This window comes from Cicer arietinum, chromosome 7, assembly GCF_000331145.2.
Source record: "Cicer arietinum cultivar CDC Frontier isolate Library 1 chromosome 7, Cicar.CDCFrontier_v2.0, whole genome shotgun sequence".
NCBI lineage: Eukaryota > Viridiplantae > Streptophyta > Magnoliopsida > Fabales > Fabaceae > Cicer > Cicer arietinum.
The window spans coordinates 53,516,098-53,533,386 of record NC_021166.2 but is presented as its reverse complement, the minus strand read 5'-3'; the positions used below and the strand labels follow the sequence as shown (position 1 = coordinate 53,533,386).

The 17,289-nt window shown below is 29.1% G+C and overlaps 1 protein-coding gene across 1 annotated transcript; it reads left to right on the top strand.

Annotated features, from left to right (window-relative positions):
* The first annotated feature begins 10,759 nt into the window (after positions 1-10,759).
* Positions 10,760-15,343, top strand: LOC101502192 (uncharacterized). Its single transcript, XM_004510633.4, has 9 exons — positions 10,760-10,969; positions 11,065-11,332; positions 11,934-12,035; positions 12,125-12,207; positions 12,291-12,407; positions 12,930-13,032; positions 13,492-14,068; positions 14,316-14,509; positions 15,034-15,343. The coding sequence occupies exons 1-9, from the start codon at positions 10,851-10,853 to the stop codon at positions 15,148-15,150; spliced, it is 1,680 nt and encodes a 559-aa protein (XP_004510690.1). The 5' UTR covers positions 10,760-10,850; the 3' UTR covers positions 15,151-15,343.
* The last annotated feature ends 1,946 nt before the right edge of the window (positions 15,344-17,289 follow it).

Genomic DNA, 17,289 nt, shown 5'->3' with positions numbered 1-17,289 from the left:
TGATAAGATGCAAGAAATGGGAAAAAGACAAGCATATATAGACACAGAAAGTGGAAGTTTCACAAAGTCTACTTAGAGAAACAAAATGTCTTTGAATTTTGTTATTTATTCATAAACTTTGAATTATGTGTTTAGTCTACATGTTTTTTGTTAATTTAAAAATGATCGATGTACAAAATTTATACGTAACTAGTTCTATTATAACTATTTCTAATTTATTGATTTAATTGTTTTTTTTTTTTTGTCTTTTATTTTATCACACACTTCAATAATACTCTTGTTTAAAATCCAAAGTTTTAGTTCTTTAATTATCAAATATAATTTTGACCAGTTTTTGACCTATACAATAGTGATTATTTGTAAGAACTTGATCTTAATTTTATTGTTTAGTTCACCTCAATTAAATCATGACTTGAATTGTGCATTGCTGCATGTGGTTGCTGTTAAATTTGAATATGATTGAATTTGATTTGGAGTCACGAGTCGATTTCCTATGCAGTGTTATAGATGATCTAAGCCAACAAAACTTTCTCATGTAAAATAGTATGTAGAATTTATTATATATATTATTATGAATCGAAAGTACAATAATAATTTATAAGAAATACACATAATAATTATTGAATTATAATATAATATAAATAATAATTAAAATTAAATTGAAATTAATAATAATAATAATAATATGTATTTTTTTTAAAACACTTTATCAAAATGATACCTATTACGAAACAAAAGAATAGTTTATTTGTTGAAAAAGAGACAAACACAGAGGCAATGTGGCACCTCTATATGCTTATCTTATGGCTCTGTGTTCTATTGTTGATTACGTTCTTATTGTTCCTCTAATAATAGTACCAAGTTTTGGTTATTCGGTTGACATTGATGAAATGTCAAAGGGTTATAGTGAGAACTGAAATAGGTTGACATTGATGAAATGTCAAAGGGTAAAAATGAGAAATCGATTGTGGATTAAGTGTTTGGTAAAGAAAGAGAGGGCCACACACTTACCCTTACGCGGTTATTGATACTGACAACAATGGAAATCATTAAATAATGTCATGCCAGCGGTAGGGATAGACACGAGAACATAAGATCATTATTTTTTAAGGACAAGTTCACTGAATCCATTTTCTCATCCATCGCTATAAGTTTGATACCAAGACGATGTTTTTTTATAATATAATAATTACTTTTATTTATTGCTTAAATACAGGTCAACATTTATTTATATATTAATTTGATTTGATAGCTTTCTAAACGGTGTTAAATAATTTATTTTTAAATTGAAAAATAAAATTTTATTGGTGTGAAATTAACAAACAGAAAAATTAACAAAAGGACAAAATAAAAAATAAATTTGGTTGCAGCATTTATTTGTTGACATCACGATTTAATATAATTCATTTAGAATTAGGAGTATTGTGTTCAATTTGTTTAGTCGTGTGCTATATATTGGACTTCTTTTTGTGAATGAGTTCTTCAAGAAAAAATGTATCAACTTCTTATAAAAAAGTATTATTAGAAAAAATGATTTCCTCATTAACAATTGTGTCATATTAATTTTCATGACATAATCAATAAAGGGAGAATTGATAACTTCATTATCTTGATTATCTTCCTTTGCCACTAGAGCAACCTTTGTAATATCATGAACTATAGTTGTAATCTTCTTTTTGGTCACACAAATTTGTTTTGACTTGTGAGGATTAGGCTTCACATCATTACGATTTTTATCCATGACACAATGTTTATATCTCTATTTTGTGATGTGTGGTCAATATTTGTGACTAACAATGTAAAGGAATGATTTCTCAAATTCTATGTCCACATAAAACCATAAATTTTCTTTACAAATTACCTATTACGCGCAGCTTCATCCAACACAGATGGATAATCCTATGCTACCAACAATCGTAGATATTATTATGAATCCCCAATATTCTTGAGGCAAATCATGTATATGAATTTAGAGTTGAAAATTTGTTTGTTTTTGTATTGTACGTTAAAATCTAAAGTCCAAACAAAGAGGAAAAATAAAATCGATTTTAAGTTTCAAAAGCTAACTCATAATAGTCTTTTACTAAAGGGATTACACTCCAATTATAAACAAGCTTCATTAAAATTAAAAGTTTACTACACAAGTCAACAATCTTGACATGAGAATTACCTTTTTCCAACGTTAACTGATTGTGTAAGTGATTTTTGTATCGCTCTAAATTTGTAAGATAATCCTCCTCTAAAATATTGGTCCATAGTTCATCACCCTTCAAGAAAAATTTTGGCAGTTGATTCAACAGTATCGCGAAGAATTTGAGAGGGTTTGTGTAAAGATCTTGTTGATTGTGTGGCGATACTAGGTTTTTTTTTCTATCATTGATGTAAGATGATCCACATCATAAAAGACGGAACAAGAGATAATGATGATGACAGTTGGAGAAGTACCACTATGGTTGTATTCTTTTCCATCGCAAAAGCATGCAATTGCATGCCCAAAGATATTGACGTAACACCTTAAATTTTATAATACATTTTTTATTTAATCAAAAAAATATCTGCTTCGATTGATTATCTTGCCTCGCCTACCGCCTCTAAATCTCACCCCTATGGATGCGACCTCACTTGCTCAACCTCCAAGCACCCTCTTAAAAGCCACCATAGCATCTTTATGGCTTGTTCATTCCATCACTGCTTAGATCGAGATCTAATGTCTTTGATGATGTTTTCATGTTTTTTTCGCGATCTACTTATTTGCTTGTGTTTTGTTGGTATTTTTAGTTTGTTTCAAGCTTGTACTTACTTTGTTTGCTAAAATGTCTAAGAAGGAATCACTTTGTCATTATCGTATTTTGAGCAATGGGTTTATGGTTGTTATAATTAATTTTAGCATGCTCTCATCCTTACAAACGACATGTTATTTGTGGTTGGATTGGTCATTTCAGAGACCACATACACTTAATATGAGCGAACACGTTTTTTTTTTTGAAGATAAATGATTTTAAAGATTGTGGATCTTTTACTACTATGACCATTGATCATATGTAGAATAAATTAGTTTGGTTGTTAGGATTAAGATTTTGGTTTGCTATTGTCTAATTGGCTTATGAAACTTCCATGTTTATCTTTAACGTGTATTTGATTATCTTAATCACTAGTGTTGTTATCAAAATTAGGATGGGAAGTATATTATCTCATGGTCATTTTGATCGTACTATCCTTATTTGAACGTTCGAATAAAGCTTATTTTCCTATAAAAAATATATAACATTGAATCGAGTGAGATTGGACTTGAATTCTTTATGCAATATCACATGTTCGAACTTTGTGAGTGTAAAAATGTAATTGGAAGAGGAGACTCCACTAAATGTGGTCAACTAAGTCTCTCGATAGAGATTAATTATCAACAATAAATTTGATTGATACTTTTTAAATTAGATCTATGTTAAATTTGTTATTATCTTTTATTCAACCCATCCGCTCTTTAAATATTAGTAAAAGATTGTGAATATGATTTAACCTATATTCATCGTAAATAAATTTAGTCGTGGTGAAGAATATTAATTAAAATTGATATTTACCGTAATTGCAGTGAAAGAAGAAATAAGAAAGTGAGTCAATTGCAGTGAAAGAAGAAATAAGAAAGTGAGTCAATTGCAGTGAAAGAAGAAATAAGAAAGTGAGTCAAAGAGGAAAAATTAAAATTTAAAATATATTAAAAAATATTGGAACGTGGGAGTATGTTTATTAAATATAAGGGTGTAGATCCCAAAGTTATTGTTGCGTTTGATTAAATAGGAGAAAGTGGCCCATTTCAATAGACTATGAAGGGTCTAACTTATAACACAATTAAGTGAAAATGCCTATATGCTATATGTATATCAGTATATGGCAGCATCAAAAGGGACACATTTTTTGGAGTAAAACGAAAAATCAAAGAGGTGCACATCATGTAATTGATAGCCTGGCTAGCAATCGTAATAATCCATTTGAGAGGTTTTGGCAATGTTATGATCCATTTGAGAGATTTTGGCAATCTTATGGTTGAAATAGTAATTTGGATAAGGCGGTCTAAGTTTGATCTATTTTAAAATATAAGGTTTATATTTGCCTTATTACTTATTATAGGTTAATTTTAATTATGGTTTCATTTATTATAGATTAATTTTTCTACAAAAATTTAAAACTTTGTTCCGAAGTTCACTTCAATATTTTTCTACAAAAAGATTACACTACTCAAGTGGTGAGTGATGCAGGTTTGTGTATATAGATTAACATCTTAATATCCTAATAAATTTAAACTTTATTTTGATATATAGTATTATCATTAAAAAAATATAACATTATATGAAATTATATTTCAATTATATTTTATAATAATATATTTAAATATATCAAAATTGATGGAAGTCAATGTGTATAAATTACATTAAATTTTAGCAAATTTTTAATTTTTTATAAAGTAAAAAAAAAAAAATTAATCTAAATTTGTTGTATACTAGACCTTTAGACGTCTATATGATGACGTAAGATATTATCACTCCTAAATTGAAGTGACAACTTCCACCAATATATAATATCATTGTACCTGGGAGGACAAATTTTAGCATAAACTAAAATATTTTTGATTTACTAGGATGTGAACGTAGATCATATATTACATTAGAAATACTAATACAATTTTGAAATATGAATATATTACATTAGAAATACCAATACAATTTTGTCTAATTAAAAAAGGTCTTATGATATCAAATTTTATGAAGTAAATGTTATATTTTATGAATGGTGATCAATTGATATTTTCATTTGAGTCTTTTTATTGAAAAAACAAGAATAACATAAGTGGGTAAGTTAGAAACCACACATATTAACAAGTACATTACATCTATCCAACGATGAGAGAATGAAAGTAACATTGAAAAAATTACAGGAGTAGTATCGCCTATTTGATGAAGATGTTAGAAGATTATAGTTTGAACCAAATATACATTTTTCTTTAAAAAAAATTAAAGAAAAATATCTTGGAGCAAAGTATGTTGGTGTGTGAATTGAAAATAAAGTTAAGTAGAAAGTGTGGTTATGTGCATATGAGGTGGAAGTTGAACTATTGAGGTGTGGCTCAAGGAATATTCAATTTTGTGACGGGAGGATACATATATCACATGACCTTCACATGTGTCGGCTTAGTTTGAGCTATGTGATGGAAAACTATTTAGAAATCGAAATTATTATTATTATTATTTTGAAAAAACCGGTATAATCCACGTCAGTCACACGTTCCACATATGTCAACATGTGTTCAACACACATCTGTGTATGTCTACCACACCCATGTACTTTCGATTTTAAGAGTGGTGTTAATACTATTGTCTCTCTAGTATAAGAGTGGTACTAATATCACTGTCTCTTCGATTTCAAAGCGATCTTCGTACCATAGTCCATTTAGTTTGCAAGTGGTTTGTGTCAAATTTGAGAGTGTATTTCTCAAATGGGCCTTACAGTTAGAAATGAGAATAGGTCAAGCCGACCGACAGGGCCTACGACCTAGTCTACGTCAGGTTTAGGTCAGACCAGACTTTTTTTTTTCTAAATAAAGAAGGTCAAGGCTTCTAAAAGAGCCTATTTAGTTAAAAATGTCATGCTACATGCCACATAATATACCTTTTAGGCCTATTTGGTCGACCTATTTAAATAGATATAAATAATATTTTTTTTACTACTATGATTATTATATAAAATTTTGATATTTTTGTTATATATATTCAACTTTTAGTAATTTACGCATATTAACCTTATTTAATTTTTGACATATTTAAATGTATTATTATAAAATATAATTTAAGCATGATGTATATATAGTTACATTCTTCAAAATGCGATGTTAAATATCAAAATAGAACTTAATTTCATCGACATATTATCTCATTAATCTATTTAAAGATATGTTTGACTACTTATTCAAAAATATTAAAATGAAATAGGCTTTTAAGTAGGCTAACATTGTTAAGACAAACTCTCAAATTAATGTTTTGATGAAAATAAATAAAGGTTAATTAAGAATGTTAATTATGATTCTAAAAAGTTTTGTTAATTTAAGTTGTACTTTTGAGTGAATTAAATCAAAGACAGGAATCAAGCAAAACAAAGAAATCAGATAAAAACTGAATAGATAAAGAAACAAGAACATTATGGATAAAACATAGAATGTTTTCTAGGATCAAGACTGATCATCACAACCTTAAGATCAATCAATTTCCACTAGTTCAGAAAAAGATTATGCCTCTGAATTTCATGCTAATATTATCAGTACTTGATAATGAATAAGTATGATCCATTCTAGTAAAATAAGGCATTCGAATCACGAAGATAAAAGCTCATGGATCAAACAAGTTAAAACAAGTATGAATCTTCTCCAACTTAACTGTCAAGAAAGTTAATCAATCTTGGTCTATACAAAGTCATCTAGATTGATCACGAAGTTGTCCAGAATGATCAAACACTGAACCTCAAGATTGATCATCAATCTCCAGAAAGTTCAATAACTGATAGTCCATATTGATTATCAATCTCCGTTTATGCAGAAGTTTAGTATCAATCTTTATACATCTGCAGAAGTTCATCATCATTCTTCAAACTATTTTTAACAGAATCGAATCTCCAGATCAAAGATATGACATCATCAAATTTATGAGAAGCATGAATGATCATTAAACTAATCAAGAACGAATAAACCAACTCAATCAAACAGATTTAAAAAATGTATTCAAAGGCTGAATATTTTTATTCACATATATTAGTTTTGGTAAAAAAAGACAGAGCACTAGCAACAACTCTTTTGACCATCATTAAATGCTCCAAAACACCTATAAAAGAAAGGCTAATGCTCAGGAAAATTGCAGAAGTTCAAGTGCTATAAAGCCTTACAAATCATTCATATTCATATACTTGAAGTTCTCATTTTCTCAAAGAAAGATTCAGTTTTGATTATACATATTACTTTGTTATTATTGTACTGAATCATTTGTAAAGAATCAAGTCTCAAACAAGAGTTGAGACATATCATATTCTTTCAAAAAAATCTCATCATTATTGTAAAACTCAAACTATAAAAAGTTTAGTATAGTTTGAAAATATTGTTAGAAATTATATCAAGGCTGATAAGTGAATTGATTAAATCTCTTTTTGGGTAGAAATAAATAGAGCTTGTAATAGATCAAAGCTGGTCTAAATTAGGTGTTGTAAAACCAAGAAGGTTATTTGTTTTAAACACTTAGTGGAAAAAACTTACAAATGTGAGGACTGAACGTAGTCTAAATGTGGTGAACCAGAATACATCCTTGTGTGATATTCTTTCTCTTATCTCTTTATTTATTAAGCATGATTAATTACTTGAATTAAAACATAAACTGAATTTATGTTTTCAAACTAACCAAGAACGTTCTCTGTTTTGTGTTTTTTTAACCAAGATCTTTCTTGAGTTAAATCCTTAAGTTTTTCAGGAATTTTCAAATAGGGATATTTACGATTCAAACCCCCTTTCCTCGTAAATCAACATTACTATTTCAAACATCTTATACCAGACTTCTATCAATGTCAAACTCATGCCTAAAAAGTAATCATATGACAGGCCACGAGTCAGGTTCAGGCTTAGCAAAAGCCTAGCTCGACCCAACCTATTCTCACCCCTACTTACAGTGTAGTGGATTTGATATAATTTAGTTGTGTTGTTTTATTCTTGATGACATCGTGGTTGATAGTCTGCTTGTACAATTTTGGACAATGTCATATAATGTCTTAAAAAGAGCAATCTTGTAAGCACCTCATCCTAATAATCTATTCGGAAACAACTACAGTTTTTAAAGTATTTTATTTAAAAAACCAAAAATAAATGATAAACCGCTGTGTCTTCAAAATATTCAATAATTGCATTTGATTTAAAAATCGTTTAATATGACGTGGCATATTGAATGATTATGAGTGAACGACGATGTGAAATAACTTTACACTTTTAGTCACAATTGTTATATATATATATATATATATATTAAATAATAAATATTATAGTTAAATAAGTTTTTAATCCTCTATAAAATCTCATAATTTTATTTTTAATTTTTATAACAAACTTTTTAAATTTTTTGTCCTTGATTTTAATTTAATTGTTTTGTATCCTTCAAATGATTTTTTTCACTAATATTTAAAATATTTTAATAAAATTTCGAATAAAAATCTAGATTTTTTTAACGAGAGATAAATTAAATATGAACTTTTTAGCCTTAAAAGCTTAAAAATTCATATTTAATTAATCATTTGTTAAAAAATTTATAAATTTTTGCAAGTAAGTATTAAACATGTCCTAAACATTACTAAAAAATTTATTTCAAATTTTTTGAAATATAACAGTTAGATTAAAATCAGGGACAATACTGAAAACAAATTTTTTTAAGGGACTAAAATTTGACAAATTTTTTATAAGAAGTAAAAATAAAATAATAATATCTTTTAGAGACTAAAAACTTATTTAACTATAAATTTTAAAATAATATAATTTTCTTGCTTAGATTTGTTTTTGGTCTTTGCAAATATATTAGTTTTTATTTATTCTAGTATGTGTAAAAATTGTGTTTGATCCTTGCTAATATCAATGCTTTAAAAGTCGGTTCGGTAAAGGCACAAAGTCGTTGGATCATTGGTCGAACTTATGAGTCATTAATTGAATTACATGATTGAACTCGATTAAACTGAATAACTCAATTGTTATAAAAATATTATCTTTATATCGATCTGATTTAAATGATTTAAATCTGATGACTGAATCTCTATTTTTTTATTATATAAAATTGATACTGATAAAATGTCACAAAGCAGCTAACTTTAATAAATTTAAATACATATGCAGTTTTTTTGATTTAATTAAGTATATAAGTGATGGTTTCACCTAAAAAAAATACACAGATGTTTGTTTATTAGAGGCGTTTTATCACAGCTTGCAGACGTCGGCATAATGACAATTGGCTAGGTTCCATTCCATCAGAAATAATTTATATAATTATTCGAAATCTTTATTATGTAATATAAATATGACTAAATAAATTAAGAAGAAATTAATTTAATTATTGATTAAAATTTTAATTGAACACTATTTTCTTCATAGTATCATAGAAGAATGACTTAGACATTTTTTTATAATCGATTTCTCTTTTTCTTATGTTCATTTGTCGCCCATCCATGATGCTTTCTTTAGGCCATTGTGCTTGTATCATATAGATACATAAAAATTGAGTTATTATCACCCAAAAAATTGAATTATTCTTGTATCATTATATGTATAGAATTAAATACATTTGTTATCTCTACAAATATTTAATTAAAAGTTTGAACTTGTTAAAAATCAGTAAAGTTTGTTGATTGGCTAGTTAAAAACATTCTTTTAAAAAAATTAAAATTAATTTTTTAATTATGTTAACACGTGTCCTTCATTTTTAAGGCACGTGTTAAGGATACTAAAAATATAATTTTTCTAATTAAAAATCACATTGTTTAAATTTTCAAAGAGTTCAAAATATAATTTTTAAAATTAAATTTATACACTTGAATAATTAACGTATAATTGACCTTGTAGCATATGGTATATTTTTCCTTATCTTTTATATTATCAATTATTACATAAATAAGATTTTATATATTTCACTTACTAAGCAGACTTCTGTTTTTTCAATAATACATAAATCAGTTATTTATTGAATAAAATTAAATTTATATATATAGTAAATTAAATTTATATAAAATACATGAGTTGAATTCACGTAATCTATATATGAATGTAATTGAAAGAAATATTGTATGTAGAACAAACAAAAATATATGTTTGCATATTTTGTTAGGATTTACTATTTTACTAACTTATTTTTTAGTGGACATAAACTAACAATTTATAATTACAAATTTGTGAAAAATACCTTACGGTATAACTTTATTAGTATATACCAACTAAAAAAATAGTTACTACAAGTTAGCAAACCTGATAGAAACTTGTTGATTTAAGTCTACTTATTTTCTTTAATAGGTATTGATAACCAAAATAGTTGATTTAAAATAGAAGAACTATGTACTAAATTTGTGGATGAAAAAATTAAAAGATAACCTTATAGAAATTTGTTAACTTTAAATCCGCTTATTTTTTTAATAGGTTTGATAACCAAAAATAATGGATTTAAAATAGAAGAACCATGTACCAAAATCGTGGATGAAAAAAATAAAAAACTTAAACTGCATTTAAATTTTTAAAAAAATATAGAATAATTTTTATTTTTTATAACATAAATATAGAACAACTGAGTGACCAACTTAAAATCATTCCATGTAGAAAATATATTTAACAATTTTTGTGTTTGTAAATTATATATTTTCTACGTGCAATTGCAAAGATTAAACCCTCTTATTATATTTATCTTTCGATTTTTAATTGAGTTTGGTTTTTAAAACACCGACTAATACACCACATTTTTATTTTAGTAATTGTTGCTTAGTTTCATTCTTATAAAATATGTTTATATTGAAATTAAACCCTTTATTTTAGGGCAACTGATTTTGACAATGTAACTTCTCTCCCTTCCCAAACTTCCTAAGTTTGAACTCCATATATTTTTCGAACCCTACCTTAGACGCATTCACAAAATGTCACGTGATACGCACGTGTTCGTCTATTTTTCATTTCCCGCTTTCTCCCGCTCTCATAAAATTAACTCTGCGCCAGGTTTAAATTTTTCTCTCATTTTCTCCCATATTTTTTCTCGAGAAAAGTGTGGCCAGAAAATCACATCGAAAGCGAGAGACACACACCGCAAGTGATGGCGGATAACGGCGACTTCGCCGGCACAATCTGTTCAATCTGCTACGAAAATCTCAACCCCATTACCGAAGACCTTCAATCAGTCTCCATCTGCGGCCACGTCTTTCACGAACTTTGGTAAATTCCCTAACTACCCTTTTCATTTCCCTCTCGTCAATTGAACACAAAACCCTCAATTGAACGTGTATTTGTTTCATTTCGTGTTGTTTTAGTTTGCAGCAATGGTTCGAATACTGTGGGACATCGAAGAAACATACTTGTCCAGTTTGCAAGCAAGGTTGCAAGGCGAAAGATGCGTGTCGGCTTTATTTTCAATCGATTGGAGATGTAAAAGAAGCTGTTTTGACTCAGAAGCAACTCGGTGTCGAAGAAAACGCTGGTGTTTTGAGAAAGGAAGTTAAGAGATTGGAGGTTAAAGTTTCGGGTATTAGTTCGGTTTTGGAACGACAAACTAAGGAGTTAGATGAACTTAAAGATGAGGTATTTTTCAATTTTCAGAATTTGTTTTTTGTTTAGTTTAATTTGTTTGTTAAATTGGGTGGTTTAGTTTTAGGTGTGATAAATGTTGTTTAGAATTGTAATTGGAATGATGAACCGGTGGATGTTTTGTTGATTTTTAAATTTATTGATGGTAAATTTGGGATGGAGAAGGACAAGAAAATTCAGGTTTTGTTTACAAAGGGAATTGTTATTTCTAGTGTTTCTACAAGAATGGTTTTTGCTTTTTACTATAGTTGAGTTAATGGTTGTGTTGAGTATGGTACATTTTACTTGTTATTTTAAGTTGTGATTGAAAAAATAAAAAAAAAATCTTAATATGTTGATGGTTTGCTTTGTACTACAGGAATGAGTGGTTTAATAAGTGATAGGGCTCAAACTAGATCCATGCAACTCTTTTCAATAAAATGTACATGTATACAACTATACATTCATATTAATTATTAGTTGTTATTATCATCAAATAATAAGTCATAGCAACACAATTACTTGGTATTCTATCTCCATAAAAGTTTTCATACTTCTTTCATATTAACTTAATATATTTAAAAAAATAATAATTTTGGTATTGGTATTCCTTCAGCTCTGTACTTGCAAGGAGCAGACAAAGAAAGAAACAGCATTAAAGAATGAAGCGTTGAATCAGAAAGCATCAATGCAAATCCAGCTTCATGTGAAAACAGAGGTGAATTACTCTGCAGCATTATGTTTTATTTGTGATAATTTGGCTATTTTCAGCTCAAACTAACTTTTATTGATTTCATGCTGACTTAGGAGCTTGAGAAGTCAAGTTTGGAGCGTTTTAGATTGCAAGAGAGAAATATGGCTTTGGCTAAAGAGCTCGCAGCATTAAAGTTGTGAGTGGAGCTGCATTTTGATTCAGTTTCTATACTTTGTTTATTATATAATTTTTTTTTTTAACTCTTTGCTTGCACTGTAGAGTGTCTGATCTGAACCTTGATGAAGATGATGTTTTGAAGCTTGCCACTTTGGGTAATGGAGCCAACAGTAAAGAAACAGTAGACACACTAAAAAGATCTCTTGTCCTGAGGAATAGGTTAATCTTCTAACTATTTATTTGTTCACAAAAAGCTAATTTGAACAAGTTGTTTGATATCATTGGACTTGCTAAAATTTCTGTATTTGGAATCAACGCATGTTTTATTTTTGTGATTTTGCATGTGGTACAATTGTAGGCTTTGTTTAGATAAACATTTTAATTAAGTTCTTATAGCATGAATGTCTGTCATAGAAGTGTTTATGTATATGCTATTTTTATAACAAAATGTTAAACAAAGCCAAATTGTTTTAATACAAGCCAGAAACTATCGTGGGAAACTTATGAAAATAAGCTCTAAACAACTTATGAGCATGTTATATGTCGTTTCCATAAGCTCTTTCAAACAGACTTCCAAATGCTTATGTCAGTAGATAAATTTAAATAAGTCAATCCAAACAGGCTTAGACTGTATATGTAGGCACAAAGTTCAAGATTATACCTTGAAATTGAACTTTGTTCATTGACACATTTTCTATGCCTTGCCTGAAATGAAAATTGTGATTGTACCTATTTTGGCAGGAGTTACAAAGAGTTAATGGCCAAGTGCAATCTTCTGGGGAGAGGTGAGGCTCGGTATAATAAAAAGCTTGAGAAGGCTAAAGAGAAGATCACTAAACTGAAGGTAAGCACATGATGTGAAGTACTTGCTACTCCCTCTATCATATTAAGTGTTCTATTTGATATATTTATTTGTCTCAAATCACTGGTCACTTTAGAATACCAAAAAAATATTAATTACAATCAAGTGGTTAAATTAAAGTAGTTAATGAGCTTAGGAGAATCCAAATTCGAATCTTGGTTGAAACAACCACTGACTAGACTTTACTTATTGCTTCAGTCGAATTGTCGATTATTAGAGCTTTTTTTCTGAGAACATAAGACAAAAAATGTATTAGTGACATTATTTTAATAATACCATTATTTTGTATCTTAACTAACTCTATATTGTTTAATTAGCCAAGTAAGATGATTTCATCTTAAGAATCAATATAGTCAATGATTTTTTTAAGAGGTCTGCATAATCTTGTATTTTTTTTTCTTATGAATCATTAAATCTGTAGACTATGGTTGGCATTTTTAGGCAAGAGTACAAGAACTGGAGACAACAATGGAAGTAAAACAGAACGAATATTTGAGGCATCTGAAAATTGCAAAGAATATTGAAAATAAAATCAATTCTAATTCTGATGCATTGACGGCAAACAAATTTTCTTCCAAAGAGCAAAGCAAACAAAGTTCAACACCCAAGTCTGGAACGGATCTGAACAAGAATGACAACATCAAATCTTTACAATCTTTGGATACAGAGAAATCCAAAGCTACAAAAAATAAGGATGTGAATATTATTAATAATGGAAGTAAAACTACCTTGTCTCTTGATAAAGAGATTGATTGTATCGTTATCGATGAAGATGACTATGAAGATCATGACAAGGTTGATCTAGGAAAGCCAGAAGCAGCACCTGGAACAAAGACTAAAACATCATTGCAAGGAATATGTAATTTGGCCGAGTCTTCAAAAGTTGATAGTGACAATGATATAGTTGACGTTACTATTGGGACTATGGATGATGATGTGACACTACAAGCCAATGCTAAACAAGTTCAACCTATGGTTAACATTAGAAAAGAGTCACCATTAACAACTTCAAGTTCAGGTATAGTATATATGCTGCTAATTGTTTTAAAAATTGACATATTTTTCTTATGTAGCATCAACACTGATATGACACTGACACATGTAATTATTTTCTAATACTTCCACTTTTTCATGTTAGTATCAATGTTAGTGTTGTGTCTGTTCAACGTTTCATAGTATTTTTCTATTTAACCTTCTTTTTAAATATATATTGTAGATTTTGTGAAAAATTGAAAAACTGAAAATTTAATTTCCTTAACCTTCAGTGGACATATGCTTTTCTGGTGGATTGCTTGGTCCTGATGGAACTCAAAGATTCTTGGGTAAATGGTGCAAGCGTGGACAAAATGGTGAATCAACATCCACAAATGGTTCAAGTAACGGGAATTTGATATCTGTAGGAGCTGATGGTAGAGGTGGCAAAGTCAAAGTTCTAAGGACTCCAAGCCAAGCTTTCTCGGTGAGTAATGTACTTTTGTTGAAGAATTCAATTTTAATGCAATAAAAGTGTATGAATCTTCTAGATCATTGTTGTTGTGAAATATCGGTCATAGCAGATTGTGGTGGCGGATGTTTAAACAATCGCCATTGTCAATTTGTGAAGGATGGCAGTGCCATAGTGTTATAACTTATATGGCAGATATGCCAGCTTAAAGATGGTGGTTTTTTCGCTTTCTGCTATGGCCCGTCATCTGCAATCGATAACACTGAATTAGATGTACCATCTTCCAGTGAATATGCTTATTCTCTTTAATAAGACTTCATTAACCAATATATAATTTTGTTAATGTAGAATTTGAATTTGAAAATTTGCATCCCCCTAAGGGCTTATTTGATAACTGCAAAATACTATGTTGTCATTAAGTTAGTGTAAAAGTTTATATTGACAGTTCATGTCTGCTAACTCCCTAAGGGCTTATTTGCGCATTAATTTGGTAATGTTGTTTAAAGCTGTAACTGACTTCAGAAGTTTGTGCTTTGCAGGATGGTAAGGAAAATTCAGCTTTGAAGAGGTTGAAGATTACACCTAATAAAGCAAGTGGTTTGCAATCCCGGGGGTGCCTGCAGATTGAACACTTTTTTGGGAGGGTCAGTCAGTAAATTTTTGGTTTTTGTATTGTCCTTGTGATGCAAAAAGCAAAGGGAATGCATCCAATCTCAATAAGGAAAACAATGGAAGATTGTATATTATTTTTTTTTGGAAAGTTTTCACCAGTTTGGATCCAATTACTTGTTTTGGAACAAGGTGTTGTTTTCATTGGTGGACATGTTATTCATGGAATTGTTGTGCTTCTGGGTCTAACTAAAATAGATACTATTCGGTTATAAGTATAAACAAAAGTTAAGATGTATTTGATTTAAAATTTGGATCATATACATTCTGAAGGTTGTTTATATTTGTGGCTAGGAGTACTCATTTAGGTTCTATTTTGGACCAAATTTTGACAACATTTGCAACAAATTAACAATCTATTATATATATTTAAAATAGACTCCCGATGTCATATCATCATATTTTGCCACATCATCGTATTTTGCCACTTCAACATATTTTATCCACGTCAGCCAAAAAACTGATGTGTACCTCATGAGTACCCCTCCTTTTTCAACAACTTCTCATTTTCCTTCCACAATTTCTTTAATACTTTCAAAATTTATTTGATAATATTATTTTATAATAAATTTATAAATTATAAAATTATTTTACAATTATTTATAATAAGCTTATAAATTATTTTACAATTTGATAATAATTTATAATTTATATTAATATCAAATTATTTTATAAGTTATTTTATAATAAATTTATAAATTATTTTATAAGTTATTTTATAATAAATTTATAAATTATTTTATAGTATTATTAGTCATTTATCAGTTATAATAATTTATATTATTAATCATTAAATTCATGGAAAAAAAATCACATAATCACTCATAAATATCGACATAAATGCTATTTATCTGATCCTCCTTACAATTATATGATTCCACTTATGGTGAGTAATGATTTTATACGTTTCTAATTCAATTACTCATTGTTGTAGCTAAATATCACTAGAAGGGGGAGTTGAATAGGGATTTTGCTGTTAAAAACAATTTTTAAGTGTTTTAAAAACTATCCTCTTGCTGAGGATGGCTAGCTCGAGGATGGGATTTTTAAATCGTTAGATCTAAGCTGAGTAAAAAAGTAGGAGCAGAATATGAGGGACACACACACAATTTTATACTGGTTCACCCAAAGATGGCTACGTCCAGACCTCACACCCTTGTGAGATTTCACTAACTTTCAAAACATATCAATCCTCAACCCGAGGATGATTACAACTGTGTATTATCAAGCTTCACCAAGCTTACAATCAATTTCCAAATATTTTCAAGCTTCACTCACTAGGAAATTACAAAGTAGAATGAGAATGATTGATACTTAATACTTTCTCAAAAGATATACAAAGATATATTGTAGGATCAAAGAAAGTAATAAGGGAGGATGTGATTTGCTTCTTGAAAGCTTTAAGATGCTTGATCTTTTTATGCAAGTGTGTTGTGTATCTTCCAATGGAGAGCTTGTATGCATTTTATAGAGATCCAAGCTCTTGATGACCGTTGGAGCTCATTTTCAAAGGATCCAAGGCTTAGGCAGAACCCATCCTCTTGCAGCATAATCTTTGATCTTGACATGTCCTTGCTTTTTCACTTTAATCAGAGTGCAAGGCTGTTTCTGAGCTGCATTTTTCGAAGTCTTTAAGGTCTAGGTTGGCTTCATCTTTTGAGGTGATGTGGACAAGAGAGAAAAAGCCACTTTATGACATAGGACTGTCATACTCAGTCCGAGGATCAGATCTGGCAGCAACATGTGATCTTCCATTTTTGGCTTGTTTCAAGTTGCCTTTTGCTAACTTGACTTCCTTATGAATTAAAACGTGCAAGCCCATTAAATGGTCAGATTTTGACCTTTGCACATGCTTGATAGGTTGCTTTCACTTTTGCTAGCCTTTCCTTTACATACTAGATCTAGCCATATTCACCTTTTTCTTTTGACCTTTTGACTCTTACTTTTGAATGCTTTGTTTATTCATGTTTGACATTGTTATACATTTGAATAAACACAATTATTCTGGTGAGAAATCAGATTGTCCAGATCTGGAGTTTTTCAACTTGCAGCAATTTCCATCCTCGCGCTTGCAGCAATTTCCATCCTCACGAGGGTTTTCCATCCTCAGGCCAGAATCACTTTTT